This window comes from Pimephales promelas, chromosome 10 (genome assembly GCF_988280905.1).
Source record: "Pimephales promelas chromosome 10, fPimPro1.hap1.1, whole genome shotgun sequence".
Classification (NCBI taxonomy): Eukaryota; Metazoa; Chordata; class Actinopteri; order Cypriniformes; family Leuciscidae; genus Pimephales; species Pimephales promelas.
The window spans coordinates 26,882,221-26,894,684 of NC_142778.1; the positions used below are offsets into that span (position 1 = coordinate 26,882,221).

General features: G+C 38.8%; 1 protein-coding gene across 1 annotated transcript; it reads left to right on the plus strand.

Annotated features, from left to right (window-relative positions):
- Positions 1 to 203: 203 nt before the first annotated feature.
- Positions 204 to 10,556, plus strand: LOC120461982 (carbohydrate sulfotransferase 1). The gene is made up of 3 exons (XM_039650370.2): positions 204 to 293; positions 3,916 to 4,083; positions 9,293 to 10,556. The coding sequence occupies exons 2-3, from the start codon at positions 3,945 to 3,947 to the stop codon at positions 10,414 to 10,416; spliced, it is 1,263 nt and encodes a 420-aa protein (XP_039506304.2). The 5' UTR covers positions 204 to 293; positions 3,916 to 3,944; the 3' UTR covers positions 10,417 to 10,556.
- The last annotated feature ends 1,908 nt before the right edge of the window (positions 10,557 to 12,464 follow it).

Genomic DNA, 12,464 nt, shown 5'->3' on the forward strand with positions numbered 1-12,464 from the left:
TGGTTTGTAGTAGCCTACGTCAGGTATCCAGAATATTGTCCTCTCTGATGCTCGTTTCAGAACGCAGATTAAACCAATGACAGACGAAGAGAAAACCCCACTGGTTATCCACGCGCGTTGCCCACCCCGCATGCTTTTTCAGAAAGCCAACATTATCCATCTGTCACTTACAGACGCTCAGCACACGTGATTTGGTTGATATAGGTGGGCTGACTCGAGAACAAGAGGACTATCTGAATAGCAACTTTACTGGATCGAGTCCATGCGTGGAATATTTCAGCGCATCGTGAATGGTAAGAGATCCGGATCGTCCTCTCGTGAGTGTCCGTTCCGATCTAAATTCGTTCGTTAGTTTTTTTGTTGTGTGTCTTCCGTGTAAATTATAGCCCACTCGCAATACTGATAATACTAACTTCTTGCAAATGCTTGATAGTCTACATCCTTTGCCGGAGCTTGGGCAAGAAGCTGTGTCAGCGGAGGCTGTGAGTGATGCTCGTGACAGATGTGGCTGGGTTCAGTCTTACAACTAAACTAGAAATGCAAACTGCGAATAGCTCAGTCCTGATTCTGATCAGTGAAGTCTAAAATATTGAATAGGTTATTTGTGTAATTAAAGTGGCATCATTAAGAAGTTAAGTATGATTAGTTTTATAAGTGTAATATTTAAATCAATTTTAAATCACTTTTAACCGGATTAGCATATACAGAAAAAAATATTATGCATTGTATTGTTATCAAGCATGCTGTATCTATAAAAATATTGCAAAGTGGACTAAACTGCACTGGCAGTCTTACTATTGTCCCCTACCCTAGTCATAAATAATGGTCTATTGGCTGGTTTTAAAGGGATTTGGGGTAGCTACTTTTCAGCAGGTTAGGCTTAAAAACCATAAATACCTGGGTCAGGATATGAGACTATCTTAATAAATCAGCAAACCAGCTAAAGGCAAACCATTTTAAGCTATAATGCACTATAGACTTTTTGATGGTTATTTATTGAGCGATTATTTATGCTTTTTGGGATATTATTGATTTGTCTCTGGCATTAGTGTCTTGCCTATAGCTATATTGACCATAAACACACATTAACCTTGAATATTACTGTGCCTGTAGGCATATAGACACACAGAGAGAGTTTAGACACATATGAATAACATACATTCTTTCATGAATCCTTCATATCTTTCTAGTCTTATTAACATTTTAATGGTAAATTTGCAAGGGAATAAATCCATTTGCTCGTAATAAAAACAAAGGTTAAAAGTCTTTTCTTGATTCTATTCAGGGTGGTCAAAAATGTGCTATAGACTTATCATGTATTGGTTGAGAACCTTTTTTATTTTATTTTATTTTGCAGGGAGTAAACTTAAGTTTTATATTGTGGTTGAATTTTTGTACTCCTAAGTATTCAAACATTTTATTAATTCTCTAACTCATTTATTAGGTGAGGTGAAAGCATCTGTCATCTTTGTAAAGAGCAGATTTAAAGCAGATTAATCCAGTATATTCACAAGGTCAAGAGACCCAAAGACATTTACAGGGGAGAAATGTGATGGATAAATATATCAATTTTCTTTCTGTAGCACTTTCATGATAGTGCATGATTGTGCTGGTGCTTGATTGTGTTGGTCGATGTGGCTGCAGCGATTTTGTCAAATGGCAGAGAAAGCTAATCGTAGCTCTCAATGTGTGCACACTGATGGAAATAAATTCCCCCCCTATTTTCCCAATATGGTAATCAGTTAGTTAGACGAAAAGCAAATTCATAAGAATTTATTTTACAAGAGAAAACCCTGAAAGTACTATAAAAGCTGAAGCCATTTAGGCTTTCAAGATCTCTGTGATTGAAGAGAGAAAGACTGTCTTTACTGGAGTCTATATCTGAAGTACATGTTGGATTGAATCTTTTTATTATTGTTATTTCAAGAGCCACCACCATAATGTGTTATTGGCCTCTTTCTTGTAAATTAAAGTGCAGTCGGCGAGGTTCACAAAAATGTGACCAGCAGGTCACATACATCTGTAAGATTAATAGATTCAATACATTGATCGTCACTGGAACAAAACAATCTTATCAGTCTCTTGATGGTGCTTAATAAAACAGCTCTCTTGTGCCAGTAGCTATGCTTCAAAATAAAAATAAAGTTTCCAAAAGGCGTTTTTACCGCAATTTTTGTCCCCAAAAGAACCATTCACTGAGGACATAATCTAAAGAACCCTTTGCCACTATAAATAACTTTTGTGGAATGGAAAGGTTCATAGATGTTAATGGTTCTTCATGGGACCATAAAAGCCAGTTAAAACCTTCATTTTTAAGAGTGTGCTGCAGTGGTGACTATCCCCTCTCAGGGACTAATGAAGAGCACAGGGGAACCACCTCATTGAATGCTCAATTAGCAGGCCTGGCCAGCAAGAGCTTTTTCATGCACAGTTCAAGGAACCTGAGGCAACCAACACGGCTGTTCATTGATAAGGAGTTTGTTGAGTGCTTGATTGTCATATCAGTAAATGTATGCCCTACAACAATCTGTTTGAAATTCTGAAAACATCCAGAATTATCATGCTACATTTTTTTTCTGACATGCCTGTTAATTTATATTAGGTGCAAAAGAGAAAGTGGAATATGGGATTTTTGCTTCTTACTTTTCCTCATACAAAATCACTGATACTGCAGCAGACCATATCAATTCATGGAATAACAGAGAAAATTGTACTTGGAGGCCATCACTGCCAATTTCGTGCCAGCTATGATTGATGAAATGTTTCTTAACGGCTGGCTCAAGAGAAACATTTGGCAACATACATCGCTGCTAAAATAGGCACTGCATTATTTAAGATGGTATTTTTCATCATTTGAAGAGAAATGAGACTGTGATGAGAGGCAGAGAATATGTTACAGATATTGGATTTCTAATAGCAACACCTCAGCCAGCGTGAACTGGAAACTGCAGAAACGCATTGATTTGGAGAAGGTTTGGGCTATTTGAAAGTGGAACGGTTATTTTTATTTTTTTAGCTGAGGAGAGACCAACAAGCTTGGGTTGTCGTCTATGACTAACACTGAGATGCAATTCTAAAAGTTTTGAATTTAATTTGAGGTATTCAGAGGTAGAAAAATTCACATTATTGTTTTGAAGCACATGCTACTGGACAGATCTTTGACAAAACTAAAAATGTTTAGTCATTACAGCTTATTCTGGCCAAGAACTGCTTGCTTGGATAGGAACAGTGTTATTTGTAAGATCACTGAGATACTATTGTAGTTTTTTTATATTATTTTAATATTTTCATTTTATGTAAAACAACATGTCCGCATTTTTACATGCTTTGGAAAATTTGGAATTTGAAAACTATTTGAATTATTTCTAACTCAGATGTATCAAACTGGTCATTTGTTTGCTAGGCTCATATGAGCCACAGAAATCATTCTGCTGTAAACTATTAAAAAGCAACTGCACACAATATGCCAGAAATGGCAGCCTTTATTACTGTGGTTACGGTTTTGCACTTATTTAAATGAGGAAATTGTACGGTAATAGGGCCAAGTAGCCTGCTCTGTGATTGAATAGAATAATCAAAATATGTATTAAAGTCCCAATTCCAAATGACTCCTTGTTTAGGTTTTAGCTCCCACATTGATAATGCATCTCACATCTGCCTATTTGTGATGGAACTCCACAAGCACTCAGTGAGATGATTATCAAATGCAAAGCAGAAACACTATTTGCAATTTGGTGCATACTTAAAACAAATTTTCTTGATATGCGCTTGCATTAAAGTCTAAAAATTGAGAAAAAAAAACCCCAACAAAGACCAACAAAGAAAAGTGTAATCCTTCCTAAATGCTATATTATTATAGTAAAGAAAAGCCATGCAAAATAAAACTAATTGTAAGTGTGCATCCTTTCCTCACAGAGTGAAGAATGTGATGGTAACGGAGCAGTATGGAGTGCTCGTGGAAGACACTACTGCTGCTCGTGTGCACATCCTTGGGGGTGCAGTACACTGCCATCCGCTCTCTCCATGACTCTTTCAGTGGCCCATGCCAAGACTCCACCCACTGCCAAGGACGACAGGGTAAAGGTGAGTCACTGTCCTGACTCCTGTAACATGAAGAATTCGATTTTCACAGTGACATTTAACATTGTATGAACTTTCCTCCAGAATAGTACTGTAACCATCAGAATGGAAAATGAAAATTCCAAGCGGAAATGTGTGTTTTTTATTCAAATAGCATTAGGTTTGCAATACCCTACTGATGGATTTTATTTGCATGTATTTTTAATTAACAAATCAACAAGGTTTCATTTAAGCAATCTAGACTTATAATACCTTCATTTTTTTCCAAACAATGATATCAAAATAATTAAAAAACAACCTGTTTTAATCGATAGTTCTTTTCAGCAAGTACAGTAGTATTAGGCATAATTTATTCAGTTAAAGCTACAATACCTAAGATTTTATGCCGCTAGAGGGCGCTACATTTAAAACAACAACAACGGCTTTGCTTGATGACGCCGTGGAGGAACGCGGAATGATGGGAACTGTTGTTTTCAACTCCACCGTGGATAAATCAGTCAGACGGGAATCGAAAATTAGTTGTCATGGATGAGGTAAAGTTCGATTTCTATAACTGTTGCGTTTAATGACATGCTTGTTTTTCATTAAACTGAAATAACCGCAAGAAAGGTAAGGTTTAAAAGTAAATTAGTTATCACATATGTTAGGGGAGAGCCGGAACGGTTGAAACACTTTTCAGATAAACGTCGTTTTCGAAGATACAGCCAACAGTTCACATTCCGAAAAGTATTCGCGGTGAATATGACCTTACGATTTTTCACATCATATGCATAGACAACAAGACATTCTAACAATAATACTAATTGTTTTGCATCGTTTACTGACATGAAATTTGAATACAGAACACGGTGTTACTCACCTGTCAAGTAAAACACATGCAAGATCGTCGTCTCTTTCTAGTTAGAGTTTTTCCACAAAGTTCTCTCCATTTAGGAAATGCCACACCGATGTTGAGCTGGTTTTATTTATCTTGTCCCAAATTCTTCTTGGGCCATTTGGGTGACCCGTTCGTTGACGTTTGCGTTTATGAGACTTGTCTTTGTCGACAGAACCAGGTGCAATCGCTAAAGAATAATTGTGCTCCATTCCATAACAAATGCACGAAACAAGCTGACGTTTGTTGCTTGATAGACGCTAACGCACAACTACAACTTCCGCATTTGTCCAGGACTACACGCAGTACGAGCGGAAACCGAGGTAACGCGGATATGACGCGATTGACTGGCGACTCCCAGCTCACCCCTGCTCACACGCCCCATTTCCTTGGTTAAAATCTCAATTTTCTCGCGATTTAAACATTGTTTGAAACATTTGAGATATTGTGAGTTGTCATCTTAACTAATATATAACACTGGCCTTGTGATTTTGGGATATTTTAATGCCACCTTTAATTGAGCAATTGTTTTTGGTTAGTTGTATTTAATTATTGTTAGAAAGAATTACATGATATTATGGTCTGATTAAAATGTCTAATCACGGCTCATTCTGCTCATGTTCTTGCCATTGTGTAATTAATCTTTTAAGAAAAAATAAAAGAAATACAGTAAATGAGCTTGACCAGTGAAACATATCTGAAAACCAATTTATAGGAATACTTCCGTAAACTTTTAAAAGCTCAAAAACTGCATAACAGCAATGACCTGCGATATGGTCACGGGAATAAGGACAGAAGAGACAATAGCAAGTAAAACAGGATTTTTTTTTAGTCTATAACCAGGAAGTGATAGAAGGTCTCAGAACAGTCTCAACAGAGAACAGGAACAGAAACCTGGGAAGATTCAGTGGTAGCGCAGGCAGGCAGGCAGATGGACAACTCGATCCTTGAGGTGACGATAAACACGAACGGTGAAACATTTAGCACAGGAACAGACAAAGCCACAGGAACATGAGGAAGGATCAGACACCACACTAGGACACATCCAACAACACTCCGATAACACAAGACAAAATACCATGAGTTTAAATTGCAAACGCTGATCAGAAAGAGCTGGCGCTGATCAATCAGCAGCTGATCAGCGGCTCCGCCCACACACACCCAAATACACACAGCGAATGACGTCGAAACGAAACCCCTCTGGCACAAACAAACGACTTGGTGGGTAACCGGGTGGAGACGTTACCCCTTTTAAAGCTGTATTGTCCTTCGATTCGATCTCCCATGTTTGTGTGGAGATAAATAGTATCTCAGGTAAAATATACCTGGGAGTAACCAGGTGTTCGGATTGGTCAAAAATATGAGATAAAAAAAAAATCGGATTTGATTTTCTTGGAACGGTACAAGAGGGGAAAATTAAAATGACCGAAAAAAGTCCCCATCAAACCTGCTCAGAGGAGCGGCTAGTTGGCTGACGTTGTGAATAAAACACAGATAGAAGTTGGCAAACCCCAGAAACCCTGTAGGGCCTTACGGGAATCTGGACTTGGCCAATCTATCACAGCCTTAAAGGGGAAATGAAGCAGTGAATCAAGTTTACATGATTTACAAGATGGATTTCCAATATAATCAACAATTATATAAGAAACATTACAAATGTAAACATCTTGAGGTGATGATAAACACGAATGGTAAAACATCCAGCACAGGAACAGACAAAGCCACAGGAACACGAGGAAGGATCAGACACCGCACTAGGACACATCCAACAATGCTCTGATAACACAAGACAAAATACCACGAGCTTAAATAGCAAACGCTGATCAGAAACAGCTGGCGCTGATCAATCAGTGGCTGATCTGCGGCTCCGCCCACACACACCCAAACACACACACAAACACAGCGTGAGAAAGAGTCAGCGAATTCATGAATCGTGACAGATATGTCCTCAATTCAAAGTGCTGGGATGCATTTTTAAACACAGTTTAAGCCCTCCATTAAATTATAGCCCTATACAACTTGTAGTCAAATTAATTATGTTAAAGGAGCTATTTCTCACCCCTCCTCTTGACAGTTTAGCAGAGCATAGTTTGCAGTCTGTTCTAATTTGATCATCATCGCTTATCTTAAAATATCTCCAAATGGCTGACATTAGTTACTAACTCCTCCGACGACTACTTGCTCAACTGATGAGTGGTTAGGCTAATGTCACGTTGCCATAAGGGGCCGTTCACATATTGTGTTTTTTGTGCATGCAGATTTGTTATTTCAAATGTACTGTAGGCGCAGCAAGCGCGCTCATAATAGAAGTGATATGCGCATTCATGGTATTCATTGCATAGCAAGGGAGAGCAAGCGCTTGTGGAAAGAAGGAGAAACATTTTACGGAAACGGTGCGGCCGCACTTTCCACACGTTTTTAGACACGATATGTTGAACGGCCCCTTAAAGTGGTATCGGGTGTGATTGTATAGTTTTACGAGTACATGAGCACAGTATAGGACCGACACCCGGGTACTAGTATTGGTGCATCCTTACTCCATTGAGAGTGAGGAGTCACGTGCCGATTTGGCGCTGGTCGGCCATGAATCATGATGGTAGGAGACGCTATTGGTTGCCGGGGCAATGCCTTCAGAACTTTACAGAGGCGCGACTTAACATTACAGAAATAGCGAAAGAGAGACAGCGCAGCTTAGTATTTGTTAACATTTTAGCGATACACCGCAGTTTCTTTGGAAGATATGGAGAAGAAAGAGAAAGGAAAGCTGTTCTATTGGGAGAGACTAAATAACAATGCTAGCCAGCTTCATTTACAGAAACTGCTCGTCAATAAACTGTCAGCAGCAACAGCGAGCAAAGCATGATTTCAGAAGCAACACACTTCAGCTCTCAAACAAAAGAAATTAATACTGTTTTTCAACTAGAGTTGTTTAATTTGTTATAGATATATCTGTACCGCAAAATGTTTTAAAAAGACACTTTTTTAATGACACACGACTAAAGGTTTAAAAGGGAATGTCCGATCTGTCAGGTACAAATGAACGTATCTGATTCATATAAGATTTATCTCCACATATGAATGCGGCCTGAAACATCAAGTATGACTGAACTCGTGCAGTTTAACGTTACAGGTTTGGGGGTTTCTAAGTCTTGCACCCAGCCGCAGCAGAATTGTTCATAAGCTTCTAATGACTTAAAGCTTCTGAACTCTTGCATTGTGTAGGCAGTAACGTTAGGCACTGATACCATTAACCAGGTAATTGACTATGTCAGGGTATGTGAAAGGTGGTAGTGCTTTGCGTGTTTCGTCCATTCTGTAGCAGGTCGTACGGGTCCATGTTGTTGATGTCAAGTAGTTTCTCTAAACAACGCTTCTTTGGTGTTGTTATTTAGTCTCTACCGAAAAAAGCCCCTTTCCTTTTGCTTCTTCTCCTTCTTCTTAATTTATTCCCAAGAAACTGTGCCTTATCGTAAAAATGCAAACAAATATCAAGCTGCTCTCTCTCTCTGTCACTATTTCTCTCGGTCTCACTGTCAAAGTAACCATGTATCCTTTCAAGATGGCGACGCCTTCCCACCATGCAACGTGCGTGACGTCACATTCTCACAATAGGTTTATCTCTCAGGTCATCACTTCTGTAATGAGTGAGTTTGTAGGGAAAGAAATTAGCAGAGAACTGTAAGAAATGCAACCTGGAAATTCCCATTGAATCCGTTGTAAGGAGCGAGAGATGGAATATCAATAATTAATTCTACAATTATCTCATCATTAATCTAACGTAATATGTCCTCACGGACCAGCTGTTTGCACTTCCAGAAAGCGTTGACTCGCACAACCTAATGTGCCACGCGCAATCAGTCTCTCATCAGCCGTAATTACACGTGTTATCAGTCTCTCCCACCCTCCTGCTATATATAGTAATTGTTCATTTTGAGCAAAAGTCACATCATCTTTTTTCATATGTGAAGAAATGCAGTCATTGTTCATATTTCAATTTTATAGTTTTTTTTTCACGTAATGCTCCTAAATGGTAAAATGATTACCATCGCAGAAGGAGGCAATCCAAGTCTTCAAAATAACTATTATTGCTGTACATTTTCTCTCTGCTGTGAGGATATGTTTTTAAAATTGCACTTAAAAGTTGCACATTTAAAAGTTTTTGTTAAAATTAAACTTTTTTACCCCTGAACTAAAGCTCCAGGTATTTTTTTTTTTCTTAGCCAAATAACTGATTGATTAAAGATAAAGCTGGACTAATTGGGTCTTTTGTGGCCCTATAATGTCCTCTGTGGTTTCAGAGCGCCGTATTATCTCACTTTGTCTACTTCTCTTCCCCAGAGCAGAGATCGAAATCTCTCTGCGATGACATCCATGTCCCTGCTGAGACTAGCACTGCCACCGCTCGAAAGCACATCCTTCTGTTTGCACAAACCCGTAGTGGCTCCTCCTTTACCGGACAGCTTTTCAATCAACATCCTGGCATATTTTATGTTTTTGAGCCTCTTTATCATGTGAAACAGGCCTTTACCAATTCTAGTAGCCGTCTACAAAGGGCGCTGGATGGCAGAGCTCTTCTGGGGGCCTACCGGGACCTCCTCCTCAATCTCTACCACTGTGACTTCAGCTTCCTGGAGAGCTACATTCGCCCTGAACCACAGGATCACATGACTGGGACCTTTTTCCGCCGCAGCTCCAGCCATGCCCTGTGCACGCCGCCTGTCTGTCAGGAGGGTGGCGAGGAGATTCTAGCAGGGCAACCGGATGAATCCTGGTGCCCAAAAAAGTGCCAGGCTCTGAACCTCACTCTAGCCTCTCAGGCTTGCCAAGCACAAAGCCACGTGGTAATAAAAACAGTTCGTATTCCAGAGGTAGGCGACCTACGCACGCTGTCAGAAGACCCCCGTTTAGATTTGAGAATCGTCCATTTGGTGAGAGATCCCCGAGCCATTCTTGCATCTCGCATGACTGCTTTTGCTGGCAAATTCAGAGCCTGGAAGATCTGGAACGCCACTGGCCGCCAACCGCGGTACGTGGACCTGACGCAGATAACAAGTACGTGCAGAGATATGGAGTATTCTGTGGAGACCGGCTTGCAGAACCCCACATGGCTGAGAGGGAGGTATCTATTGGTGCGTTATGAAGACTTGGCCTTGAATCCTGAGGAAAAGGTCAAGGAGATATATCGATTTCTGGGGATGGACTTGCATCACAAAGTTCTCACGTGGATTGCTCATAACACCAATGGCACTGTCCCTTCTTCTTCCGATTGGAACTATAAGTACTCCACCTCAAGAGACTCTAAAGCCACAGCTCAGAGTTGGAGAGTACATCTAAACTTTGACATTGTTAAGACAGTTCAATCTTTGTGTAACAGAACTCTTGTCCTACTAGGCTATAAGCTTGTCCAGTCTGTAGATGAACTGAGGAATATAACAAAAAGTTTAATGGAGCCCAGGACTTAGTGAACTTAACATTTTTGTGAACTACTTATTAATTTTAAAGACACTTTTATCCCAAAGTGACTTATAGTGCATTCAATGTATACACTGAACCAAACAGGGCTAATTACTATATTTGGTTACATAATATTGGGTTAATTGCTTCAAATTGTTGTTTGCATACAAGCCATGTAAATCCATGCAACATTATGGATACTGCTTTGGGGGAAATTTAGCTCATGAATAATAATTAGGTTTGTGATTATGATGCTTTGTAACTTTCCTTAAAGGTATAATTTGCCCAAAAATGAAAATCATTTTCTCACCCTCATATTTTTCCAAATATTTATGACATTCTTTATTTTTTGGAACATTAGATATAATGTGTGTGTTTTTTTTTTTTTTGTTTTTTTCATGCAAAATAAGTCTTTTTGGTTATCATTTTTTTGGTTACCAAACATATCTTGTTTTGGGTAATGCAGGTTTGAAGAAATTTTCATTTTTGGATGGGCCATCTCTTTAAGCGCCTGGTCACACGAAGTAATTAATATTCATGAGTCAGGACTTTAGAATAGCATGATGCTAAAAGAGCATCCACATCATTTTCGGCTTGTAAATGTGCATTATTGTGACCAAAGAATCACTACAGAGTTTCGACAAAAAAAGCACAGCATGCTTGCCAGCGACAATGCCAAAGCTGGTCAAATTAAGTCAAGAGCGTGTCATCTGGATGAGCCCATAAATGGCCTTAAGTATGAATGTTGATCAGCGAACATGTCCTTACAACCCCATAAAGAGTCAAGCAGAGATCTAAAATGACTGAAATACCATTCAGCACCATTAAAAACTCATTTTCCATGTAATTTTTAAAAGCAAAGTCCCTAATAAAATCAAATCGGCACAGAAGGTCAAGTTGTTCAGTTTAAATCACTGGCAGACAGTTCAATGTGTTTTCATCCACCTCAAATAATTTTTTAGAAGCCCCAACGTCATAATTGATCTCTCCCTGATGGCATTTGGGAATTTGTAAGCCAGAGTCAGGGATTATTTCTAAGTGCAGTGTCAACATTGGGAAAAGCACTTTGGAGCTATGGAGCAACTTTGCAATTTGTGGATAACAGATATGAAATTACAGTAGGCTATACAAATCAAATTCCTGATTTAATTAATTTGCTATCTCCTGTTCACAGGGCCCCCCTGAGCTTAATTGAGCATGGCTGAAGCTCCTTCGATCCCTTGGGTTAATTTGTCTCTGCTAATTATTGTTTTAGTTCATATAATGGATTAAATTACATCATATTTTGGAAGGTGGGGCTCAAATAAACAAATGCAAATTCTCCAAAATTGTTTTGAGAATAGAAATGCAGATATTATGGTGTGTGGGAATATGGAATTGTGCCTTTAGTGTGAAAATACTCTTGAATTTCATGATGTCTTGGTAACTTTGTGTTGTTGTTCATGCCATACATTAAGCAATTCATTAATTCTATGTGAATCACCTCATTAATCGCTTTTACATTTTGGACAAATGCTGTGTAAACAACTGTTCCTCATCTCAGGTATGATGATTACTGTAAATGCAATTCTTCGGCCACACTGCCAGTTAATAAATATGCAGAGAAAAGAGAAAATCTATGGTGAACTAAATTATTCCTCATTACTGTAGGAACCGGTGGTTCATGATGATACATAATGTATTAGTTTCATTTAATAATTTATTTATTACAAATTATTTATGGTAAAAAATTATGCAGGACAACTGTAATGATCGGTTTTGAATGCTTATTTGTCTATGTGTGCTGTCTATGTAATACACAAACACATTGACCTGCCTTTTTATTAATAATTAAGAAGGAATGGTGACAAATAGAAATGAATCACAATCATTGGTTTTGATGTAGTTTGCTGCTTCTGTATGGTATTTTCTATTGTCTGCTTTCACATCAATTTTCTACTTTCTTTTAAAACTTGACATTTGTGGTGTTATGCTGAGGCTGGAGCATTTGGTGAAGTGCTGATCATCTTTTCAACGTCAGCAGTCCAGCTTCAGCTTGGAAACCAAAAAAAGTGAA